The following is a 27,293-nucleotide window of genomic DNA, read 5'->3' on the forward strand; positions in this document are numbered from 1 at the left end:
TTTGGACTTTGCACCTGGACCAAAAAAAAGAGTGTTTTGCACACCAGAATGATTGTCAGCTCATAAATGGTGTCACAATTACATTTCATATGATTAATCAAAATCCATTACATAAGTGACTCTGTGGCATGTTTACTGTATACTGTGTATGGCCTTACTTCCTCTTTGGCTTTACATGTCAGATGTTTTCGCAGCTTGATCTACAAGCTCCTTAAGATCACAGTGACAATCTATCAACTAAATCTTATGGGATTTAATGAGGATAAAGATCCGTCCTCCTCTTGAAACCCTTCTAATCTGCACTCTTACAACAGTCTATAGATTCTTCTTTACACAATCTTTATTCCCCCGGAAAGACTTGACATGAGTTGATATTGAGGATGTAGGCATATTTAGTCACTGCTCTTTTAGTCTCTGTCCTAGATACACAAGAAGAGACAGAGATGTCAGGTACCGTCCAGAGCAGGTGAAAAGATGGCATCTTCTAAAGTCTCCCGTGCAATCAATCTTGTTTTTGAATTTGAAGTTTTGTCATTGAAACTTTGTTGGCGAGTGTCACGTGGATAAATAAAGGTTAAATAGCAGTCAAATCAATGTAATTACCCTGCCTGTCCAGCCTGCCTACAAGACACTAATGCTACAATTAATAGACAGGGATTGACAGATGGATTAGTGCTTTAAACAGACAGAGAGATTATTCCTCTGAGCAACTAGGCTCAGAGGAGAGGAGAGGAGAGGAGAGGAGAGGAGATACAACTCCCAACAGATCCCTATTCACCCTTCGGCTGTTTTCAAGAGGGACATGCTGAGCAAAAATCAGACAGAGTGAGCGCTCTGAGGGTGAGGGACATAAGAAAGGGAAGGGTTGACTGCAGCATTACATCACTACATTCACTGCCATGCCTTCTTGCCTCTTCGCTGACATTTCCAACTGCGCAGCAAGGTATCCAGGGTCAGAAATAATGTGTCACTACCGCAGCTGAACCATTACAATGCTTGAAAGGCAGTGATTATGTCGGCGAGCTAGCGAGACAAAAACACAGAGGCCCAAACAATAGCAGGAGGTCACCTTGATACAGCTGCCTGCCGGAGACAGCGCTCGAACGAGGAGAAAATGACTCAATTACTACCAGGCACACAGCGCAGAACTGGGGGGAAAAGGGGGCAGCGATGGAGGGACGCATGCAGCGAGAAGGGGGGAAAAAGTAAAGAAAAATACAGATGTAGTATTTGCAAAGCTTCCATATTTAATTATACACATGCTGTGCTGCACTGCTGAGACAAATCTGTGAACCAGATTATTGAGTTGTGTTTAAATCAGGATTGTAAATGCCTCATGATTACAGTTTATTTCTTAACCTAAATTTAAGCAATACTATGAAAAACGAATTATGTGTAAGTGAAATCAATTTTAATACATTTAGAAACAAGCCAACACTGACTGAAAGACTCCTACCAGCAGAAATGATGCTTCGTTCAGTGTGTGAAATGTAATGTGGGAGACTAAAATAAAGTGATAATGCGGAGTCTGCATTTTAAATTTCATTGAGCTTTCCTACTCAATTTGGTTTATTCGTGCCACTTTTTGTGAACCATCAAGTATGAAGGCAAATCTGCAGGTATTTTATTCACTACCGGAAAATACTTTTAATACCAATGTAATTCATTCAACAACTTGCACTTTAATATGCTTTGAAACTATCTAAAATACAAGCAGTCCATTTCCAGTTGGCTCTGGTTTGTGGTCAGGAGTGAAGCAGCCACCTGATCAAACCAGCTTGCTTTAAAAGCCCCACCTCCTCCTCCTCGTCCTCCTCCTCCTCCTCAAGCTCCAAAAGGGTGACATCTGACAGCCGTCAAGCTGAACTGACAGTATTGTCCCATACATTGCCAGTGGCCTCCAATTTCTATCCACTGTGGAAAACAAGGATTTTCACAAAATTCAGAGCCTGGCAGAGCGCCGCTTAAACATTCTCGCCAGAAGAAGCCCGAAGCAAAAGGCTCATCCCTCAGCAAACTATACCAGATTCATCCAAGGAGGCCGGACGAAAGTGTCTGGGTTGTTTGTCTGACTGGTGATCTACTGGTCAAAAAAGGTTCATGACATCAATGCTTGCTATTGCAGGCTATTTTACTGCAGATGTGAGTATGTTGAGTTTTTTTACCCTCCTCACCTGCAGCCATGCAAACTAATTCACACCTTCATTTCAAAAAGACTAGATTATTGCAATACGTTATAGAAATCACTTCCAAAGCACCCTGACAGGCTTCAACTCATTCAAAAACTCTACTTCTAGATAGCCAGCTAGGAGAAAAAAGGAGCATGTTTTTCCCGTTCTACCAGGATTTACTAGCTTCCAGAAATTGCAGCGTCTCATTCATTGCATCACGCTCTTTGATCATGCTCTGTCAATCTCCTAAATATATAAACACTCCCTCAAAGAAGGTTGCAATGCACATTTTCTGGCACAAAGTGTGAGAACATTCAACCTTTACACTTCACTATGATTCGAACAGTGAGGAGAAAGAAAAGGGAACAACTAGGGCTGGGCAATATATCAATATTATATTGTTATTTTCATATAAGACTGTGTATTGTCCTAGTTTTAAAGGCTGCATTGCCATTTATAAATTTTCTGAATTTATCAGACTGTTCTAGTTGTTCAAATACTTACTGAGTCATTATATTCACATTACTGATCAAAACTTAATTGTATTAAAGTATCAATAGTATCGATATTGAGGTATTTGGTCAAAAATATTTATTTATGAAGGTGCTTTTGAGAAGATTTCAACATTTTGGGACATAACATGTATCACAGTCTAGCCTAAAAATACCACAATGTTATTTTTGAGGCCATAGCGTCCAGTTTTTGGCAGAAACAAATATTAACACAGTAATTGTTGGAAATTAATGAGTCTTTTGGCTTTCTGCACACCTGTGCTCTGTGATGCTGTGGATCAAAGCGAGGCCTCTCACTAATGCAAAAGACTGCAGCAATTTGGAAAGACCTCTGACGTCCTGAAACAACGCTTCAAAGCGAGATCTTGACAGAGGTCCCATCAGCACAAAAGCCCTGGAAGTCATGACGGAAACTTTTTATGGTACCGGGGCCCTTTGGAGAGGAGACTACACAATAGTTGGAAGAGAAAAGTAGTCGCATCGAGCCTTGTCAGTACAGTGCCTGAGGAGGTCACGGCTCACCGTGCTGTCAAAGACTTGAAGGTGACTTGCAGGAACAGGCCGACTCCCTCTTCTACTGTGCAACTTCTGGCCATATTTGATCTTCGCACAATGAATACACTGAAGATTGTTGCTGAATTAATGTATAGAACAGCTGAATAAAACTACTTAGACTAAATGAAAGGGACGGGATCCATTACAGTGAAGAAGAAATGCACAGATGTGAGAAGAGCTGAGGCATATGGTAAAGAAAAACAATAAAGATGATTTCAATAAAATAAGGATAAGTCATCCAGTGTATTCCACAGTCACAGCTACATCTTTACACAACTATCAACTATCAGTCTCAAAAACTAGCTCTTCACAGCCTCCCAGAAGAGCAAGTGGCATGTAGGCCAATATAAATAAAGCTTTTCCTGCGCCTGAGGCCGGCCAAGCCTAAACAGCAAGCAGCCAGTTCCTCTGCAACCCCACACAAACACACAGATATGAGCATGTATGTACACACACCCCCACAAATATGAGGTTATTTATCATCTGAGAGACCTGGGTCTGTGAACACAGTACGTGTGTGTGTTTATCAGAGTGAGAGATAGACAAGACTGCTGGACTGAGACTTTTCAGGGACAAACAAGGAGTGATTGAGCAGACTGCGTGTGCGTCATGTCCCTGCTCATACATGTGAGCCTGCATGACACTCATTCATGCTGCAAACACATATTTATCAAGCTACGGTCTAGGTCTCTTACAACGGTGAGGCACACAGGACACTAGACGCCACACATCCTTTGTGTGGGGGGGGGCAGGCACTAAAAAAAGATACACAGTTTTTTCCAAATTCATAAATATGTGGAGATGGTGGTAGTGTTTTTATTTTTAGCTCTGAGTAGTGTCTGCAGGTCTTATTTTCAGGTTGCCAACTACTAGAGTCTGAACAATATATCAACTGGCAGATATTTTCAGCCAATCTTGGCCTATCACAGATATATCGGTATCAGCATATTTGTCCAATATGCACAGATATGAATATATATTTGACCATATTTGAGTGACAACTGCAAAAAATGTGTCTATCAGCCAATATATTGATATCAAAAATTTTCATCCCCTGATATCATCGTTGGCCCCGGCCCCAAAACTTCAGTATCGGTCAAGCCCCAGTTTAAATCATTGACTATATGAAATATGGACGGAGCTTCCAATGTCAAAGTGCCTTTAAATGGTTTCCTAATGAGTTTATGGTCCCAATCACTAGTTTCCAAATTTCTTCATCAATTTCTTTCGTCAGATAGTCAATAACTGAAGCTGACTAAGTTGAACACACTGACATGCATTTTGAAAATCAAACAGAAAATATTTAAATTTAGCCCTTGGCTGATGTACTATCAGATACAAGTAAGCATTTAAAGGTACAGTGATGTGTTTAGATTGAGCACCAGACCTTTAAATGCAGTGACAGATTTGTCAGACTCATATTATCACCTCGATTCAGAGGCTGAATTTGACTTTCAGAATCTGACTTTGTGGAATTAGTCCCCAGATTGGAGGGGAAAAGTTGCCGGCTGCAGATTGCAAATTAAAGATTTCAAATGCTAATTTGACTCAGCAGAAGCAATTATGATAGATAAAACAAAGCCTGCATTCACAGTTTTGCTCTGAACAGATTTTTCTTTGTATTGGGAGAATATATGGGTGCTGAACATTTCCTTTTTCTATGTCTATAATTTAGTGAGCATCTACCCAAGGTCTAGCTAGTGTCCTGAGCTACAGTGGAGTTCACGCTGGCCCTAAGCTATAGCCATGGCCCCATTCTGCCAGGAAAACCAATTACTTAGTGTTTCAAAGCCCTCTGAGTGCCCGAAACAGGCCCATCATTTAACCATGAGACACTCCAACTTCACTCACTGCCGGCCTTTCAGCACTGGGTCACGCCGACACACAAATGCTTGCATGTGCAAGCCCATACACACATATACCAAAAACATAATACGAACCAACACACCAGCAAACAAGGGAGTTAAAATAAGCGCATGGAGACCTAGTTTCCATGTTAATGTAACTTAACACTATAAAGTACAAAACATCTCTATTTGATGCTGTTACATGAGCTTGAGATCACGTATGATTTTACATGGATAACACAAACATTTCAGCATAACATCAGTAATCCACAAAGACACTAAACACAAGATAGATTATCCTTCATAGGGGGAAAAATTATATATAGAAGCACTTGCCAAAACATGTCAGTTTCAAAAGTTGCAGTGCTCTCTAAACTGTATTTTCCAATTAAAATTTAACGAGCGTCAGACAGTGAGTCAGCGGCTAACTGAGTGACCTCTCAGCACCTCAGATAGGGTGAGCTCAGTGTCTTCTTACCACCATCACTCTCACACACACGCCAACAGGTCAGCGCACGCAAATAAACACTGATGCACATGTACGCTCACAAACAGACACACGCTCCCACACCCAGTCACACGTCAGGTCTGTTGTACCAGACATGGTGTCATACATTACCCTTTACGGGACGCCTCATTTAGCTCGCAGAAGCTATCCATGGTTCACGCTGTGATATATCTCTGTCTATAGCTCATCAACTATGTTCTGAGGTAAAAAAACCTTTAACACAAATTTTCTGTAGGCCTCCAGAGCATTCAATATGCTCACTCTTTGTCTGTCTCGCTCTATCTATCTCTGCAGGATAAGTTAATGAGTCTAATGAGAATAAAGACTGAAGGGGGAGAGAGGAAAAGACAGAGAGGGAAGGAGAAAGGGGGAGAAGCAATCAGATGTGGCTCTGCCCAGCCGTTGGCAATGACAAAGTGGAGCAATTATGCATGAAGGCTGTGACATTGACTGTGGCATCACCTCTTCTGCTGATCTGTTAAAAAGCAAACATACTCCATAATGCAGGACGGCACTCACTCACACACGGAAGCGGGCATACGAAACTCCCCGCCAAACATGTTCAAGGACACGGATGATTCTACTTTGACAAGTTAACACGTTTGCGCACACGGATGCGTCATTGGCTGGTGTGAGCGTTTCACAGCACAGGTCAGCAGAAGGTCAGAGCCGTTCTATCACCCAGTGGGTGTGTTAGGATCTGTGAGAGGACAGTATTCCCTTAACGGGTCCATCACCTACTTTTATCCTCTCATCTCTCTCTGGACACACACACACACACACACACACACACACACACACACACAGACACACACACACAGACACACACACACACACACACACACACACACACACACACACACACACACACACACACACACACACACAGCTTAGCCCTTAACAAAGTACACGCCCGCGGCCCCCCACCATCCATCTCCACTGCACCACATGATGCTTCGGTGCATCGTGACGGTATCATGCTTGAAAGAGATATTGATTTCTCACAAGAACGAGTCTTCGGTGGCTCTGGTTTACACACTCACTCGTAAACTTCTACACAGGCATTGTCGCACGTATTGGCATAGCACCATTCAGGGCAGTAAAGTGGAAGTCTATACCGGCTGAAGGTGACAATAGCAATAATGGTCATGACATTATTGGCTGCTTTTAAAGAGGAGTTGTTATGGAAAACAGATATTGTTTGGCATTCAGGAAGCTGTCAGAGATGCTAAGTGCTATTTAAGGATTACTGTGGTTTATTCATATCATTAACAGGAGCTTCAAGTTAACTCGAAAGATCAATGTGGTAACATTGCTAAAAAAGACTTAGCGTCTATGCTAGCAGCTCTGTGAGGCTGCACTTGCTAAGATCAGCATGCTAATATGTTCACAACGCAAATGTTAACTTGCTGATTTTTGTACACCATCTTAATTTAACATAACAGCATGACTCAATGATAGCACTAGACGATACGTTAAAGGATCACCAAGTTCTCACACTCCATCCTGAGGGAGGCATTAATGTGTGTACCAAATTTAATATCAGCCCATCCCTAATGTGTCAATACATTTCAGTCTCAACCACAAGTGTGAGTGCTGGTGGCACTAAGAGGTCAGAGTCAGACGATCACTACAATCATTAGCAGCCATCCTCCGGGCACCATGGAAGTCTGTCCCAAAGCTGATGGCAGTCCATCCAATAGCAGTTAAGAAATTGCTCTAAAACCAATAATGTCGATGGTCATGGCGCTTGAGGAAAAGTCAGGATATCACCTTGGTCCCATTATGAGCCAATCCATCCAACAGTTAAGATTTATTAGTTCGGACACGAGTGGTGGACGGACAAACCCATATTGCCATGCATAGAGTCACGGTAACAGTTTATGACTCGTGCTACAAACAGCTCTGGAAATCAAACTGTTTTAGTGAAACTGAAAAAAAAATTGTTGGGACAATGTTACCATTGTGCTTCATACGTATACAATATAACAACATAAGGGCATTAGAGTTTCATATGATAAATTTGCCAATGGCTAAGAAAACTTGGATGAGTGTGTAAAAGGCAGATGTTCCCTCCCTCAACAGCTGTCAACGTACCTTAAAGCCAGGCATTCAATGCTATGACGAGCTTGTAAAGAGATTTTTGGTGGATACATTTCCCTTTTTCTTATCTTTCTATTAAAAAACACACCAGCAAATCCATGAAAATAAAAAGGGAAAAAATGACACATCAACACAAGATGACATCTTTATATGAAACAAACAAACCCCCTCAGAAGACACAAATAATTATGGATTCAAACCAATCAGCACCTCCAACTTTAATTAATCTAATAGTGTGTGATCGGATATTAAGTTCATAATCAACAAAGAATTCCCTGAGTTTCATCTTTCACATGAAACAGACACAGACACAACGACTCACACCTGTCAAAATCTACTGTAGGGTCAAAAACGCGTTCCAGCAACAGAGCGTGTCAGCTCAGCATATTTCCGTGCAAATGATGAGCCAATTACACGACTAATTATTGCCTCTTGCAGATCTGTCAGACTGTGCAAGCGCAGGGGCAGCTGAGATCAATAGGATGTGTTAATCCGAGCAACTCACAAATACACACATGCACGCCCTGCTGAAAGAGAAGAAGATGATCAAACGCTATCAAATGCCTGTGTGAGTCCTCTCAGAGGACCCACAGTCAGGCGCTGAGGCAATAGGGGTTAATGGGAGTGCTGTGATGCTTTGAGATCTGCCTATAAGTAACAAGAAAGTTGAATCCATGATCTGCTCAAAAGGAGAAAAGAGACGAGATAAAAGAGTGAAATGTTTGTTTACTTAAAGGGTCGGGGCTACGAGTAGAGTGGATTGGTAACAGGTAGCAATGGCGGAGGGGACCGAGGGGACGGATGGAAGACGAGGAAGGAGACGAATACAAAATGGCATGAACTTCAACTGAACCGGGGAAATCAGAGTAAGAGATCAACAAAAAGATGGGAATAAAAGGGCAGGAGAGATTATTTAATCATGAGTAAGGAACTACTATTTACAAAGAAGGAGATCACGGGAAAGATAGAAAAGTGAACTGATGACTGTCTGATAGCCACACTGGAGGAAAGGTGGAGGTGGGTGTGTGACTAATGGATGAGGGAGAAAGAGTGACAAGAGAGTGAATGGGAGGAAAAGGACATGAGGGGGTGAAAGAGAGGACAGATGGGGGAGAAATTAAGGGAGGAACTGCAGAGGTGAAGGGAGCACAGGGGAGATAAAAAGAAAAAGCATGAGGAGCGAGTACACTAATAATCAAGACAGAGCCGGTCACTGCGAGCTGAGACTGTACGAGACAGGAGTGGCCAAAGCATCTCCTACAACTGAGCTATAAAAAATAAATAAATACTGGAGCCTTGAAGCAGAGGTCCTCTTAGTACATTTGTTGTGACGGCACCAGGGAGGCTGCCGCTGAGGACACTGAGGTCATGTCCTCTGCATTACTTGTGGGAATATGGCAGGAATTTACATTCTGCAGTTAAAAGCTGACACATAGTGATCATTTTACAGGCTGTTACCAGTATGATAAACTCAATTTCATTCAGTTTGACTAAATTTAGTCCAACAACTAATAAATAAATAAAGTACAAGGGCAGAGTATCATTATCAGTGCCTCATTATATTTGGGATAAGAGGAACATGCAAAGTCTTTTTTTGTTCAATGCATTGTGTCTTATTAAAAGAGTTGTCTAATTAGTAAATCAAAGCACTTAACCTCAAACCTCCCCATCTATTAAAACACACAATAACGTAGCTGTTTACAGATAAATAAATAAAATAGACATTTTAAGTGCGCAAAACTTTTGACTTCTTCCATTAGTGTTTTACTATATTGTCTAGCCATGTGAGTTTCAGTTAATTTTGCTTTCAAAAGCCGGACACCTCTTAACCGGGAACTAATCAGTTAATTATTAAGAAAAAAAAGAGATTCTTCCCTTTTAGTTCAGCACTCCATTGACTCAATGAACTCACGACACACATCATCAGCTTGTCTGCGAGGCTCAGAGTGAGGAGCAACTATTTTCACACAGCTGGACCTACTTCCACACTTCATTTTGTTGTTGTAGTGGTGCTGAAAAGAGGAGTGCACTGGACTGCACCGCCCCATCAGCACTGATGAAGGTGAAGGTACCTGCTAAGTTAGCTTTCGTTTGTGAGAGCTGTCCAGCAGTCGCTTACGGGAGCTTTTGCTTGTCTGGCCTGGTTAGCCTGACTTCTAGCCCATCCTTCTTCTTCTCAAAGTGCTTTTCACATTAGCTTTTGATGGCATAGCTTGCTTTAGCTCGAGGTACCGAACCAGTTCTTTTCAATACCTTGCCCTCCACCACGCTGACTGGCAGGATTACACCTCGGATCCGTACACCTTCTCCCCCTGGCTAGAAGCTACGTGATCTTTGGTTGCGAGCCATCCTCAGACATGGCAGAGGGGTGTTTGCTCTTAATGTGGTAGCGCCAGTACTAGAAGTAGTATCACACATATCAGGAAATAAAGACTAAAGATATGTTAAAGAGCCTATGAGTCTGACCAGTTACCAGTTATTAATTGACAAATTCTGTTTTTCGAAGCTTACAGATGTATTTTGGTCTGCGTTCGGCACATCCATGTTATCTGAAAGCAATGAAGCCACTTTGAGAGTTAAGCATAATTAACAACCAAAAATAATTACAGACCCCAACACGCCACCACATGAACATACAAGCGCACCCAAACAAATTTTCTCTCTCTCTCTCTCTCTCTCTCTCTCTCCAAAAGCCAACCGGCACAGCACTGCACAAATGGCTGGATATGTACAACACACACAAACGAGCACACGACGAGCGCAGCGTTGGGAGCTGATCAGTGCTTGATTATCTTCCCTCAGTGCAGCGCACCCTAAGCAGAACCAAATCGGATGACTTCATTAGCATATCATCTGCATAATGGCTCCACCAGAGCAAGGGCATTTGCCTGCTACGTGGCTCCTACCATGTCTCATTCTGAGGGGGAGGGGGGGGTTAGGGTTAGTTATTCTTTAATATTCTTTCATTTCGGTTCTAGCTACGCATATGCTGGGTCTCCTTTGAGTCACAAAACCGCCTTAGACATCTCAACTGCCCAGTTAATTGAGGGCAAGATTAAAAAAAAAAGTGAAAATTCGACTGAAGATAATTTCTTTCTCTCTCTTGTGCACAATCGCTGGAGTTTCCTTGTTGATACATCCAATTATAAGCCTTTCTGCTGCAAATTCGAGTAGGAACACGTGGGCATGGATGTTTGAAAGGCGAATATTAATTGCCTGAATATTTCTGTTTTAGCTTTCTCAACATTATTTCTCTTTTGCAAATGACCTGGGGAATGTTTGGTTAAAGAAATGGCTTATATGCATATGCGAAATAACTCCAAGAAGACCTGATTATGAATAGATCAATACGAACTCTTTCATCCGTGGTCTGATCACACAAACAGCCCACCAGGTACACACCAGACCAGATGTTTTTTCTTTTCAAGATAAAAAGCAATGTAATATTATCAAGGCTCTTAATATTTGTTCCCTTCAAATGGTGTGGAATGAAAGGTTTTCATTCCTCATCTTACAAAAGTCTGCCCTTGGTCGGTGCTTGGAGAATGGCTCCTTCTTTTCGCCTTTTTCAACATTTCATATCACTTACTTTGTAACTCTAATGTCATGACCAACCAGTCCATTAGCCCTCACTCTTTTGCTTTTCATAAGTACTTGTCGCCTTCATCTTAGTTTACAGGTCAATACTTCACCAACTTCAATGAAATACTTTTTCGAACTTAGGCAGCACCTTCTTGCAGGCGTCGTGTGCCAGAACGTTTGAGTAGCAGCCACGCTGCACTTCAGCACGCATAAACGTTCCCACGGACACATGTAGAAATAACTTCCGAGTCAGAAGAAAGAAGCCATTCTGTCAGGCAAGACTGCTGCCAAACAGTATTAGACTCCACGGATATGAACGCTTCGGAGGCTGCTTTGTCATTGATGGGAAAGAAAGGGAAGAATAAAATGGTAGAAGGGAAAAACAAATGCTTGTAGAGCACAGGAGTGATGTGGCACAAAAATGTGGGGCCCACACTTTCCCTTTAAAACATCAATTGTCATGTACAGAACAATTACAAAGAACTGAATCATAAAGTAAACACATGCATTTGATCTAGCTATGACGGTTATCAGCAATGATGATTTTAGATAGCCTGGTTCTGTATAAACCTCGCTTTCTCTATGGTATTCGGTCGGCCACCAGGCTTGATTTTTCCAGGAAAGAGAAAGGTCAAATTAAGGCACAAAGAAAGCAGGTAAGTAACAAAACCTGCCTTTTTATAAATACAACCGGGTGTTTTACTCTGCCTCTTAAAAGCACTGCGATCAGGTTTCCCAGGTCAAAGTTGGATTTTGATGGTTTGTTTTTTTTTACTTTTGGACTGTAGCCAGGCTGCTAGCGGTAGCCATATGCTTAGGCTGTCTTTGCAACAGCGGCACAAGAGTAAAACCACAGCTACTACCAGGATTTGTCTACTGATTTGTCAGCAAGAAGAACATTATTTGTCAGCTATTTTGATAAATTAATCATTTCAGTCATTTTTCAAGCAAAAATAGCAAATATTTGCTGGTTAATCTTACTAAATGTAAGGATTTGCTGCTTGTCTTTGTCATTTATGGCAGTACATGAAGAGTCTGAATGTGGCCTCTGGAAAATCTGGATGAGCATTTTCACAATTTTTTGACTTTTTAAAGGCTACAGGATTAATCGATTAATTGATTAAATGAGGGCAGGATAATTGGAAAATTCCAGCCTTCTTTTCTTGACATATACAAGCTGAGAAACGGTAGCCCAGTCTGTTGAAACAAAACGTTGGGGGGAAACCATAGTATGAAGGCAAAAGGAGCAGCAAGCTAACTGTTATCATATTGGCTATCTGGCCACATTACATACCAGATGTTCCTCAGCATTAACATTAGCATCAGCACAATTACTGCATTTGGTATGGAACTATTTTTCTCCATCCTACAGCAGGAGTGCACTTAACCATTTCAGATGGGGTAAGAGAGATTGCTCAGAGTTGATATAAATATGCATAAACCATTTAGGATTGGTCGTGTTGGTGTTAGTGAAAGAATGTTTTAAATGTACGATTAAAGAAATCTTTCCAAGGTCACAATATGTGGAGAAAATTATTCAAAATCAAACAATCAGAGGGAAATTAGCTTTTATGCATAACATTTTAACAGCTCTTAGCTAAGTGGCAAACCTTTTGGAAATATTAACATCGATCTTTACCCAACGCAAAGGAAACGCTCTACCAAAGCTGACTGAAGTCATTATGGTGATATCGGGCAACAGGCGAACAAACAGGCTGACAAACAACATTTTTAAAAATATCCTTCTCGGCAGAGGTAACAAACAGAGAAAGAGGCAGTTAAATAGAGTGAGAAAGAAGAAGAGAGAAAGAGGCTGCACACTACAACAGCGGTTGCTGCATTTCTTACCACTCTGCTGCCATGTTTGTTTACTTTCTCTCTGGTGTGAACATCTATGCATGGCTGCAGCCATCACATCTACACATGTCACCCCTCTGCGCAATCACACAAACACTCTGCACAAACACACACGCACCCACATATTCCTAAGCCTTCCTGCGCTCATACTTAGACTCTCACAATACAGCCCTTCAAGCCACATCTTAACCTAGTTCTTTGCATAAATCCTACTCATAAGGTCTCAGGCACTTCACAAACAATACACAGCATTCCTCAGTCTTCAGCCTAATGCGTTCACTCAGTGTACTACTACTCCTGCATGTGAAGCATGTTCTCAACTGTAATGTCTTATTTAACTATATTTGAGGTATTTTTTACTTGAAATGAGAGCACATTTATGGCAGCATTCTTGACTAGTGAGCCATAAAATATTATACAATTAACTGCAACACTGCATGACTATAAAACATTAAGAACGTTTCCACTCTCATCCCTATCTGCGACGATTAAGATGTACGTTTGTGTACGTGTGTAAACAGATTTTCCATTCATCTGTGTTAGTGAGCGGAGCACATTTTTTGTTTGCCCAGCAGCAAAGCCGATAATGGTTGTTCAAATATTTCAGGCAAACATATTAAACATTTTCATTGGGGGGAGTGGCTTACCCAAGAGCGTTATTCTTTTGGTGATAAGCAGCAGCCCAAATAAAGATGGACAAATATGTCAGTTACATATTCACATGTTCTCTCTCTTTCTCTCGTTCCCTCTCTTTCTCTCTCTCTCTCTCTCTCCGTCTCTGTTGCGTAACCACTGACGCACTCATGATCCGTGAAAAAGTGGGAATCAGTTTTGCTCGGTTGATCCCAGAGGTCAGTGGCATAGAGAGAGAGAGAGAGAGAGAGAGAACAGAGGGAGCGGAGTACAAGGCCAAAAGAGAGTGAAAAAGAAAATGAAGGAGGTAAAGTCGACCAATCACCAGGTAGGCATCTGTGAGTTGGTGTATGTAAGTATTGTGCACTGCAGCTGACAATGTTTTGTGAACCTCTGCCTCATTGTCTGGGGAACCAGAGATGCAGGAAATGGCTCGGAGGAAAAGGACAAGAAAGAGCCGAACGTAACATGACAGAGAAAAATGTAACCGAAATGCAAAACGAAAGGGCAAAGAAGAGAAAGGAACAAGAGTGTGAGAAGCAGAGGAGAAGGAAATGACACAGCAAGGAGACAGAACATAGATAGAAGGAGAGAAATCGAGGAAAACATTTAGAGGAAATTAGAGGAGAGGAGACAATCGATACCTCCCTCAGATTCTAGTAACAAATGTAATGAAACCAATGCAAAATCCACTTCATTCCTTAATAATACAGCTTTGAACCACAGACAGAATTACTTGTTACCTCCACTTTGCAGGCACAGTTCTGAACAATTTAGGTAATGGCAGCCCCGTTTCACTCCACGGAAAAAATGTTAGCAAGCCAATCAGCATCCCTTCAGAAACAATGAGCTGCGGGAGGAAGGCCAGGTGCAGGGGAGGAGGTCTGTATTTACAGCTCATATTTTCTGACTGCTTGAGTAGCAGGCGGTCAGTGCTGAAATCAATTTGACCGATGCCCTCAATTTTTAGCAACTTTCAAATCCGGCACGAGGATTGTGGTGTAGTTTCAGACTGAGTAATGAGTTAAACTCAATTTCAGGGTGAGCGTCTGGCCATTAATAGCCGTTTATCAACAGCACGACCAACGCGCGCCAAGGCCAATAAGTGCCAGCTGGTGCTCTGAATTCAACGTCTGAGGCATAACAGGAAAAGCCTTTTCCATTACGTCCGTGACACTGCATGGATGCAAACAAACCTAACCTCTCATGACACACAGCGCCTATTTAATGCATTACAAAGGACAAGGAAAGACAAATGCCTCATTTTACAACATGCAATCACGGGTCAGTAGGGTAAGGACTATGTTTAGAGAGGGTGGGATACTGGATGAGGTGACACATTTCTCTCGTTTCATTATTTTGAGCAGTGTTTCACCAGTGAATCCTCTCAGCAAAATCCAATTGACTCAGTTAAGTAGAAAAAAGCATCTAGCACTCATGAGGGATGCCCCACAAGTATTGATCCACAGGCAGAAATATTATTTCCAGCTGTCAGCACCTCAACTGTCTCAAACTAGAGATACTGCAATTCATTTGGACGTGTTGATATCTCTAAATAAAGTCAACAAGGCTGCCAAAATGTCAGTCCATGGAATTTTCTCATGTAAAATGTAAAACTTGGACAGAATTGATAAATTAAAGGTAGCCTAGAGAGCATTTGGCCTATAGCAGCGCTATGGAGCAATGATAATGATAATGTTTTCTGGTTGGTTGGTTGATGAAGGATGGGTCTCAGCCCAGAATAAACCCCATTAACTTTTGGTGGGGATCCAGATAAAGCCATGGATCCAGGAATGTATTCACATTTCCGTATATTTCTCAGAGACCAATGCATGGACTTTTGGTCCTTGACGGAGGTATGCACTCTACTAAGTGCCATTCTAGTTTGTCCAAGGCGTTATTCTTCCTTGTCAAATAATATCCTAAATGACCCACCCAAACTAATTTGGCGACATTTCGGTCAGGGGATTGTGTCTCATGCTAGTGGAGAATAATGTTGCCATCTACCCCCACACAAACTTTTCTTTTGTCTCCAGCCGAGGCTGACTCAAGTGACATCACATGAGGTAATGTATCAGCTCATGAGCAGCTCCGAAACAGACTTCGATAAGATGAAACTTTATTGATCCTGCATCGGAGAAATTCACTTCTTACAGCAGCTCAAGAGTCAGAAGCATAAAATTGGTGATGTGTAAAATTGCTGGTGTTGCCCTTAACGTGAACTGTCAACCCACGGCTCACTGCACATTCACCTCTGAGCGCTGTGATTTTTTTTCTTCCAATCGGTGGCACTGTTTACGATGATAAAACAGTTCAAATCACACAACAGGTAGTCGGATGAGTCACTAAACAAGCATCATTGTGGGTTGACGTGCGTCAATGCATCCTTATAAGCCCCTGGCCAATTTCCAAGCTTCTTACACACATCAACACCAAAAAAGCAGCAGTGTAATCACATTATTTACACAGATCGGCAGACCATATATACTACCATGTGACGCTGAGTGACGCACTTAAGACATACACTTTGCAGCAGAATAAACTAAATACACTGCAGCATCTTTCCTTCGTCAAAATGTTACATTTCTCTTAGCTTTACTTTGGGATAAATAATGTATGACCAACCACTATTGTTGAAGAGAATGGATACCTGTATACAATTGCCTGAAACAACGGCATAACACTGAACACAATGCACTGGAAGCAGCTAAAAAGTACTGAGACATTTTTGGCTTGGTCCTGGCAGAGACACTCGTGAACTAACCGAAAGGCTCTGAGAAAGGATGGACAGAGCTGTACATAAATCCCCCTGAAGCCTGGCAGCATCTGTGGACAGGCAGTAAGCACCAGCACAGCACTCCAATCTCGAGCCTGACTGTGATGTGAGGCCCATGATGTCTGCACTACTTTGAACAGGAGAAACACAAGAAAGAGTAAGGAGGAGGAGGAGGAGGAGGAGGAGGAGGAGAGGGAAAAAGGCTAACTAGAATACTGAGGCAGACAGAGATGAATTGGGTGGGACAAAGGCAGGGAGGGAGACTGAGAGAGATGGAGTTGGAGTCAGAGGAGGGATGACAGGCAGGGGGAGAATATATATAACAGAGAGAGGGAGGGAGAGGGACAGAAACAGAGAGGGTGTGACAGAGGCAGAAAGCAAAAAATCTTGTCTGTGTGAACTTTGCGGCAGGACTTTGAGGGGATAATTAGGGAGAGTGACTCCCGAAGTGGAGAATAAGTTCTCAGTCCTAAGCCTTCATGCAGGGGGATTAGACTCAGGCAGAACTCCTCCATCCCTCCCTCCCACTCTCCCTGCTCTCTGAAGTGGACTCACCGCCGGTGCCAAGTTATGTCCAAAGCAACTTTGGCAGCGCTCTTTCTCTGTCCGCCCCTGGAGTCCAAACAGTTTCATTACAGGGTGAGATACCATTTTGTATCATCTTTAGTACAGGGAGTATTAGTCTAGGAAACAACCTGTGAAAAGGTTTTTTAAATTAACTCTGGGTTGCATTCTTGCAAGGTGTGACCAATATTTTGACACTCCACATTGTGTGTGTGCACTCAAGTAAAGTTCTCAGTCACACTGAGCTTTTTTGTCATGCACAAATGAGGTGTTTTTGTATTCAGGGGAAAGCTATTAGGTAATGCCGGCAGCAAGACCTGCAGGATGTAGTTTAGACGCTCGTCTCTGACCTTGGGCTAAACATCATACCCTGATAAACAGCATCCAGGTTTTCACTGAGAGCACATCATTGATTAGACATGAGGGACAAAATAATGATGTCACAAGTCAGCAAGCACAATATGGGCCGCCCTGAACAGGACCATGGTCAGAGTGTGTTTGACATTTTTATACTATGTTAGCATTGCCTTGTGAGGAGGTCTTAGCAGTGAATTAAGACACAGGGTGCAGCTAAAGTAGATTTTTATTATAAATGCTTTTTCTATTATTATTATTATAATTATTTTTCCAATTAATGTTCCTTGACTTAAAGAACTGCTTTTATTTAATTTTTCTAGTACCAAGGTTATTGTTATGCACCAGCACACCACAGCAAATTCACAAAATTCTGATTCTGTTTCTGAAATTGCCTAAAATTTTAAAATGTTTTTTTGGAGTATTCGTATCGCCTTGGCCAACACTTCCTGTACCACCAAAGGGTGTACACGTTCTGTCAATGTATGCCGACGAGTCTAACACACAGAACACAAGCCGCACACAACACCTGGAATATGATTGAGTCTAGCACACCACGTCTGGACGTCTGCAAGCAACAGCTGATGTCTGACTGCTTCCATACATAATACCGTATTCAATCTCAACGTAATGAAGCAAAGTATACATAAAATTAGTGTTAAAATATCGTCTCGTCTCGTGAACCCAATATCATGTATTGCATCATCTCCTGAGCTGAGAGTATCATCACACTCCTAGGGCTTGGGCTTACTACATTTATTTGACATACAGTTTTATTATTCGTTCCCTATGCTCAGAAAAGGTCAAATCAGGTGAATAAAACCATTAAACCGCTACCAAAGTGAAAGATACTAAATTTAAAAACGTATCAACCACTAAAATCTGAAAATGGAGATATTACACGTCCTCGGTGGAGTCAAATACACTGTACAGATCTGCAGGTTGAAGTGCAGGATGTCGCTAACTGGAGCAATGTTGCAAACTGGAGCACAGCTCCTGGTCCACTGCCATGACTGATAAAAAGTTCGCTATATCATATCAGTTATGCATCCAAAAAAAAAAAAAAGTTGCATGTTCGAGCCAAGAACAATCGGGGCATCGCTGATTGCAAAACACTAAAAGTTTCTCGATAGATGGCTACGTGAGGCGTCAGCCCCAGATTTGAGTACAGGGATAACACAGTGCTCCATATAGAGAAAAATGTGGCCTCGCAAAAGTGACGCTCTCCCCTGGCCCCTTCATCTGCACCACTCTGTCTCTGTTCCCTCTATCTTTCTTGCCCTCTTTCCCCTTCAGCCCCTTCCCCCACTCTCTCTCTCTCTGTAGTCGCTCCTCTCGGGTCTATTCCCTTGTCTGCTCTCCACAGCCTCCCACTCACTGGGCCCTCTGACCACTGTGCCACTTACAGTACACACACACATTTGCAGAGACATCAATCTAATAGCACAGGGATCTGCTGTGAGCCGCATTCTTATTCTACACATCCTGGTATTTCACCATAAAACATCTTGTAGTACGTTATGTAACCTGAATATTGCCTTGGTTACATGTCTGTGTGTTTTTAGAATCATTACCTTTTATAACTCTCTGGATTATTGAGCAATTTTTGATACTCTTCAGTACCTGGAGCCTTTCCAGGGAACATTGCAGGGTTAATAGAGATATAGAGGCAATCATTCATACCTATGGGTAATTCCCCATAGGTGTCCACTATCCATCTGATTTGCATGTCCTTGGACAGTTGGAGGAAACCTTGGGGAAACCCCCACGGACTCTACACAGAAAGGGCCAGAGCCGTGCTTCAAACGTGGGCTCTTCTTATCTGTTGTGCAACAGTGCTAACAACTGAACCGCAGCGGGACGCCTCACTACACACTGATCGGCCCACTGCTAACTAATACGCTGATGTTAAAGGGAATTCTGTTTTTGGTTTTCACCCATCCACAGGGAGAAAACAGTGCAGGATCTGAAACAGAGCTAACTGTTCAGAATACAGTGTGTTCAGGGAAAACAGGCAAAATACAGTACACCGATCACACTTGAGAAAACACATGACTGACCTTTACTTGACATCAACCAAGATAGATTGCCACAGCAAAGTGTTTGCTGAACCCTTCACCTGGGCAGCGATGGTCCAATCATAGCTTAGCAACTGTAATTGGGTTGGTCTGTCAAGCTTTGGATTTCTTCACATGAAGAAGTGGTGTGCATGAGGCTGTAGTAAGACCGATGTAAGAATTTTTTTAGCATTTACAAAACCAAAAACAGGAAATTGTGTAAGGAGTTTATTGAATAGTGTGTGTGTCTGCTCTAACATGATACCATGTCTTCTACATGGATCATCAGATGGTAACTTTTTGCCCAGGATATGCAGTCTTTTACTATGAAGCCATTAAGTTACAAGGCGCACTAAAAGATTCAAAAACTTAATCAGAGATAGCTTTTCAGCCAATGCAGCAGCCAACGTTAGCTTAATTAGCTCGCCAGCTAAGCCAGTGAACTCAACGATCAGGCTAAAAATGACAAACCCTCCCTTGTCTAACTCTGTCTTCAATCAAGGACAAACAAACAAACAGCAGCAAGCTTGAGAGGCGTGGCAACAGGCCGGCACTTGTTCAGAAAAGTGGAAATAAGCAGCTCACGCACCACTGTAGCCATTGCAGGCACGTTTCAGTCAATTAAGCTGATGTCAGTCAAAACCGGTGATGGTAATTCACTGCTTTCCTCCATCGAGATAAAGGACTCATGCACACACCAACACACACATACACAGCATGCATGACCACGCACACAACTACACAGTGTATCACATGGCTTTGTTAAATGAATAATGAGGATATTCTCTGCACGATTGCAATAAACAGGCCACTGCCATGACCTCAGACGTAGAACTGTCACATCCAGTTAAGCACTTGCTCACACAAATGCTTGCATGTCTACTCACAAATGTGCGTACGCCTCGTCTTCACGTAGACAAGTGTATCATCAATATTTACTCTTCGCAAAGACATTGTTAATCCATCGCAGAGCTTACTCACTGCTCTCATCATTTTATATTAAACAGTGATAATTAAGTGAAATCACTTAGTCTCCAGCACTGACGCCATATTTCTTTCCATCTCCACTCGTCCATCCGCTCAGTCAGTCATCCTTCATGCAACAGTAAATGTGGATGCTCATTAGCTGGAAAGCATCAAGTCCCCTGATTTTCTCTTTCTCTCCCAAACACGCAGACGAACATATGCACACATCTAATGAAAACACATAATGAATGATTAACCAGTTGCAGCACCAGCGCCAACACGCACACACACACACACACACACACACACACACTGACAAACATTCACACACAGCTCTTGCAGCACAGATAAGAGTGAAGTAAGGAAAAGGGGTTTGCTGTACCTTTGTTTCTACCTACAGTTTTCGGAGAGGAGAAAGGATCCGCAGAGATAAAAGAGGGAAGAGTGTCATCCCGCGTCGAGCACCAGAGAAAGACAGCAAAAAGTAGCGATAAGCTGTCGTTAGTATACAGCGAGCCTGTTCTCTGCCAACTGACACTTGCATGCATATGATGAACAATCATGCAAATGGTGGGGAAATGGGAGAAGCGCACATAGGCAGCACACAACTGACACTTCACAATTTCAGCAAATATGTTCTGTTTTCCTTTTTCTTTGTCTTTTGGTGAAATGCCTGACTACTGTACGAGGTAAGTGCTTGAGACTCACTGACTACTTGAGACTTGTGCAGTGGCCACCATTAGTTATGTCTTGACTTTGCTTGGTATTTAGAAAAGGAAACAAAGGACATTAAGGTTAGCTAATAGAATAGCTTTCTCAATTTTTGACTCTCTGGTGAAATTATTTCTGTTTCACTGTTATAAGTGTTGGTTTGACAAAACCATGAACAGGCTGCCTCTATGCTGATACCGAAAGTCTGACTCGCTGCTCTCCCATCCACCCTTCCCACACTACTTTCCAGGTTGGCTCTGGATGTAAACTGTGTGGTACATTTTTTATCCAATTTGAGCGTAATTGGCTGCTTCTTCTACATGTACCTTACCTAACCATGACACTTTCTGTTCCTTATTTTCCTTTTTCTCCGTCTCGCCCGTACCCCTCTTCCTCTTCCTCTAAGCTGTCTCCCCTACTTCCGACAATTTTCACGCACACACTCCTGCTACCCTGGTTTTCATCCTCCCCCCTCCCCTTCCCCGATGCTGCAGAGGTCGAGCAGGAACAGTGGAGTGTGTCACTGCATGTTAGCTGTGGAACTGAGAACAGTACACAATTATGTAATACACAGAAACCTGGGTGAAACGAGGGTGAGCAGACACAGAAGCAGAGAGAGAGAGACAGACAGACAGACAGAGAGAGAGAGAGAGAGAGAGAGAGACAGAGAGAGAGAGAGGCAGAGTTGAGATGAGGAACATGCCACGCCGCCATGCATCCCAACACACACACATACGCACAAACCCTCCCACTTCTCTGCAGCAACAATGGGAGCATTGCAACACACAAATGCACACGGACAGGTAGTGAAGGCACACAGCGTAAAATTACGCCCCAAAACCAAGCCAGGCGGTGAGTGAACAAAAAAACAAGCAAACAACAGAGCTCTACAAAGAAAAGAGTACCTTGCTCTGCCTTCAGGTGTGCGAGGCCTTGAATAGAAAAATCAAACAGGGAGGGACAGAGAGAACATTTGAGAACAACAGCACACCAATACTACAGTTGTATTGTCATTATGCATGCTTTGCATGATGGCAAACCATGGCGATCACACTAAAAGAAAAGCTTTCCCGAGTGCATTTGAAAGCTTTCTGTAGAAACAGACAAATGACTAATAATAAAGAGAGCACCTCAGCATGTGAATGTTAAGTAGCTCTGGAGGTTGTTTACTGAATAAATGGCAATTATAAATAATATAGCTTGATTCCTGCTACATTTTTGCTTGCCTTTTAAAAGTGAATGCATAAACATTTTTAAATAGGTTACAGTACATTATCTGCAATGAATAGGGATGCACGATATGGAAATTTTCACATTCGACCTGCTGACCAAAATCGATATGGTAACCAATAATTTGTATTTTGAAGAGTAAGGAGCAAAGGCTGATGATTTAATATTTAATCTCTCATAAGATTTGTGTTGCTAAAATTCAGACTTTTTCCCTCCTCTCTGAACCCTTGCAGAATATGTTTTGCAAACATAATCGTGTTTTCTTCCTCAGAAACTGTAAAAAAAAAAAAAACATGGTTGGTTCCCTAGTCTACAATATGTGGCTCTACCCAGGTGCAGCAGTTTGAATTCAGCGTGCTACTCTTATGTTTCTTCTAATTCGTCAACCGGATATATATCGTGCATCCCTTAAAATGGAGAACTGTTGCTACACTTTAACTGAAACTGTGACTGGTCCTTCACGAGACTCACCTGGTTTTCTCTGGACCGCTGTGGAGTCGTCACAGGAAAAGAAAGAGAGAAAGCAAAGAGAAGCCCCGCATTAGCAACACACTACAGGCGCTTTTGCATGTGGACCTAACATGCAAAACATACCACACACTTTTAAGCATTGTGTCTCCATGTAAGGAGCAGAGAGCTGCCCCTTGACATGCCTGATCAAAACAGCTACTTCAGTTGAAATCCCTGTGGAGAGAAACGCATAAAAATTTCATCTGTCCCGACTTCTCTGGGAATCAGATTGACGTTACACCTTCAGCAAACAACTCTGTCACATTTCGAATATCGTTACAGTGGCGTAATATTCAGTATCCTGTATCACACAGAGTGCCTCACACACACACACAAAGAGACATGAATCCATGAGGATTTATGGTGGTGTGAGGTTTGTGGATCTCAGGATGCTCCTTCTCAGACCCATATCTTTCTCCTCCACCTGCCCTTGTGCCCTTTTGACCTGCACACCCAACTTTTTCTGAACTGCTGACCCAGATTCAACCCAGCCCTTGTGGTTTCTCCGGGGGAACGCTCACTGTGGGATTCCTACATTTCACAGTACGGCATAAAAAAGAAAAGCACCACACATTAAACTTTGTCTCTTGCGGCAAGTATCCTCACCATGGATCTCACCAGTGGATGACACCTCGTGGGTATCAAACATGCCAGTCTGGTTTACAGCACATGAAAGATCACTCAGTGAGTACAGCTGTATCTGTCTCTTTAGTCTCAAACCTGCTGCTTGTAGCCTAAAATGAATATTGAGAGATTCCTGGAATCAGAGCCCCTGGAGAGCATCACGGACTGACGGCTGGAAATTGAACAAATCTTAATTAAGACAGACTACGTTAGACATTTAAAGTGTCGGCTCTCATACACAATATGTGATATCAACTTGACTCAGTGCTATGCCTTGATCTCTGCTCGGGCTGCACAGAGGCCTGGCCTGTTTCCCACCACTGGATGTAGCGGAGGATTTTCACGCTTTATTTTCCTCTCTGACGGCATTAAGTCCTCGTAAAGCGTTCATTTTAACAAACTCAGCAGATGACACGGAGCTGGAGAAGGAGCTGGTAATGGCGAGGTGAAATTTTCTCCATCTTTAGGGAGTCCAAAATGGCTGCTACTCCTCCTCCCACATAAGAAGGATGACATTGGGAGAGGAAAAGAAAGGACGAAGCATGGAAGCGGGGGGAGGGAGATAGTGTCCAGCTGATGGACAGCAGCAAAGCTCCAGCTCTGGAGAACTGGGGGGACTTAAGACCCTTGAATGTATAGCCTGAGTGAGCAGGCACTGATGTTTTTTTTGTTTTTTTTCCTCTCTCTTCTTTTCTGACTGAGCAAATGCTTGCTCAATAAGCGTGCATACACTATGCGTGCGTGTTGACCGCTCAGTTTCCCATGTAGATAAAACCCTTTCTCTTGATGCGCGGCGCCCAGAACAAGCCAATGTGCTGTGGAGGACATGTGGTCCGAGCGTAATCCTCCTGCTCTATTTTACCAGCAGCTTCACCACTCAAATCCAAACATAATTTTCAGCTTGGGCACTAGACACAAATGCCCTCTGCACTGGAATCAGGCGAGTCCCTGCACCATTTTTTTTTTTTCCTTTTTTCCCCCTGACCTACTTTTTATAGTAAGATTATTGTAACTGTCATTTTTTTCCATGTCTGTTTATTAATCCCCAAAGCTAAGCCTGAAGGCGCCATTTTAGCACTTGCTTAACAGTTTGCTTGCCCTAGCCTTCAATTACTAGCCTTCCATCAAACCAGTGAATATTTTTTAAGGCGGGAGGCTGCCTTAAACCATTCATTACAAATGCGGGATGAGGGATTGTGACGGAGGAGAAAATCGTTTTACATATTCATTAAACAATCCAGTGTAGCTCTTAATAACCTTGACCTTATGCATATCTCATTGTGGCTGGAAAACCCTAAGGTATTCAAGAGACTTCATAATGTCACCCCTATTAATTTAATTGTACTGAATGAGGGACAATATCCGGATCATTACCATAAAATATACTGATATTTGCACAGCTAATAATGGGAGCAGAATCAAGTTGATATTAAAGATGACTCCACAGAATAAAGGAGTTTAGGACTTATCAACGGCGACAAAGGGCTGGAGCTACGGCGGCGGATTTGCCCGCCAAAGTCGACACGTGTGGGGAGCGAGTGGAGAGTGGTGTCTAATTTCAGCTCATTGCCCTGACACAGTTAGTCACACTGATACATCCTGATCCACAAGGGAGGAGAGGCTGAACATGTGTTTTATGGCCAACTGTTCATGGTGCTAAGCTGCTAGCTGGGCCGGACGGTTTGGGGAAGAGCTGCAGGAGCTCACAAAGAGACGTGACCGTCTTGTGATTATCACTGCGGTGAAATAATGATGCTTCAGCAGGAGGCTAACCCAGCTATCCCATGATGCAAGAATGATTGCACACTAAAAATGGGCAAACAGCGTGGGAATATGAATGTTTTTTTTTTCTTTCTTTTTTTTTGCACAAGAGGCACAAACAGGCTGTAGCCTACTTCCCCATCTCGTTTTCTCATTTCTCATCATCACACATGTTAATTCTGCCCACTCCTCGTATTTCCCTTCTAGGCCAGTGGGCTAGCAGGCTACCATTAGGAATACGGCTGGCAAAATACTTCCAAGGCCCAGTCCACTCAGTCAGTCAGCCATCTGCCCGTTTTAACGAGCAGCTCCGGGGCCTTGTTGCTCTCCGTCTATGAGTGTGTGTTTGCGTGCACGAGTGCAAATGCAAATGTGTCTGAGTGAGTGCATGCGAGGACCGTGCAGCTTGATAATGTAACGTATAAATATTCACAGGTTTGACAGATTGCTTTCATTGCTCACTAATGTGCAGCATAATCAACAGTATGCCGACAAAGACAGGTGTGCTTAGCGATTGTTCACATCTAAGTGCAGCCAAAATGGAGAAAGTTTGATCACTCTGAATATCCCCTGAAGACACTTGGTGCTCGACTGTTGCTTGAACAACAAGTTCTGAGACACTTGTAGACATGTGGACATAACAATAAAAAAAAAAAAATCCTATGCTAGTGTGCCAATAGACAGTTTGAATTGACGGCGGTGTGCGCGCAAGCATTTTCTGGGCAAATTAGCCATCTCTGTTCTCATTATCCTCCTAATTATGGTTCCCTGTCTCTGTGGCATAATCAACAATCAGCCACATCAGTTAATGGGAAGGCAGAAGAGAGCAGCGGTCGGATCAGCCGGGGAGCTAACGTTTCTGCCCTCTTTTATTGTTTGAAAACAGGGAGATGGAGAAATGGTCACCCTGTGAGAGAGGCAGACGGACAGGAAGTAAGCAGGGGTTGGTTCTTGTCCCACAGCTGACCTCATGGGACAAATTGGGGTACAAGAGGCCTGTGGTGAATTCACTCGTCACACTCGCTCTGCCCCGGGGCTGAGATATGACCATCTCTGTCCCTGTCCAAGCTGCCTGGCTGAGTCGCGAGCGCGCTCTTAAAATCTTGGTTGTCTTAACACGAGGATGTCATAGTTCCCCTGTCAGCTCTCAGGAGGCTCTCAGACAAATGACCACCTCCTCCTCCTCCTCCTCCTCCTCCTCCTGCTTCATCAACTGTTTGACAGAGGCAATGAGCAAATGGGATGAAGCGAAAAGGGGGCAAGTCCAGTCCGTCCGCTTGACTGCTCTGCAACCAGCACATCGCGTGCTGCTGTCCTGAGCAGTGCCACAGGCTAGTGCTGGAGATTTAAGCTCCAAACAGCCTCACTTGAGCAGCAAATGATAGGACATCTTGTGAAATCAAACACCGCACAAAAAATCTGAAAAATGCTCGGTCTAAATGCATGCTATAATGGTGACAAATTATAATATCTTCACTGCATTCGACACAATTCAAAATAGCTGGAAAAACAGTGCTGTAGCGTTCAGTGAGCGTTCCCCTGGTCTTTAGCAAAATGGAGTCATCCCCCAAACCATGTCAGTCTGGTTTAGACAGGCAGGAAGTGGGTCAGCAGTGGAGGAAATTTGACATGGGTCTGTTCACACAAAGTTATCTTTTACAGTTCATAGACATGAAAAAAGAGTTAGGCATGTAAGATTATAGTGAAATTGTGTATTCTCTGGTCTATAAATTAAAAATTAAACAAACTACTACCATAGAAGAAGAAATAAACTCTTGGCATCTGCTAGCACTGATCTTACGGCTACAGGCAGTGTTTTTAAAAGACAGGTTTTAAAAGTGGGTGCTGCATTATATCACAGTGACTGGACTATTTGATAGTTTAAACAAGTATTAGCCGCACAAAAACTCAGTATGCCTAGGTGAGGAGATAGAATAATGTAGAATAATGTCAAAGTGCTGCATCTCATTAC

General features: G+C 42.8%; 1 protein-coding gene across 2 annotated transcripts in view; it reads right to left on the reverse strand.

The window, feature by feature from the left end:
- nrxn3b (neurexin 3b) overlaps positions 1 to 27,293 on the reverse strand; it is a 288,158-nt gene that overhangs the window by 255,154 nt on the left and 5,711 nt on the right. Inside the window, exons 3-4 of one of the 2 annotated variants that reach the window (XM_084377071.1) lie at positions 22,898 to 22,915; positions 22,102 to 22,128 (exon numbers count right to left, since the gene is read on the reverse strand). The exons of the other annotated variant lie outside the window; for it this stretch is intronic. Coding sequence (XP_084233197.1) covers positions 22,102 to 22,128; positions 22,898 to 22,915 — 45 coding nt within the window. The remainder of the gene's footprint in view (positions 1 to 22,101; positions 22,129 to 22,897; positions 22,916 to 27,293) is intronic. 2 annotated transcript variants of the gene reach the window in all.

Source organism: Pagrus pagrus (genome assembly GCF_965226575.1).
Source record: "Pagrus pagrus genome assembly, chromosome: 16".
Classification (NCBI taxonomy): Eukaryota; Metazoa; Chordata; class Actinopteri; order Spariformes; family Sparidae; genus Pagrus; species Pagrus pagrus.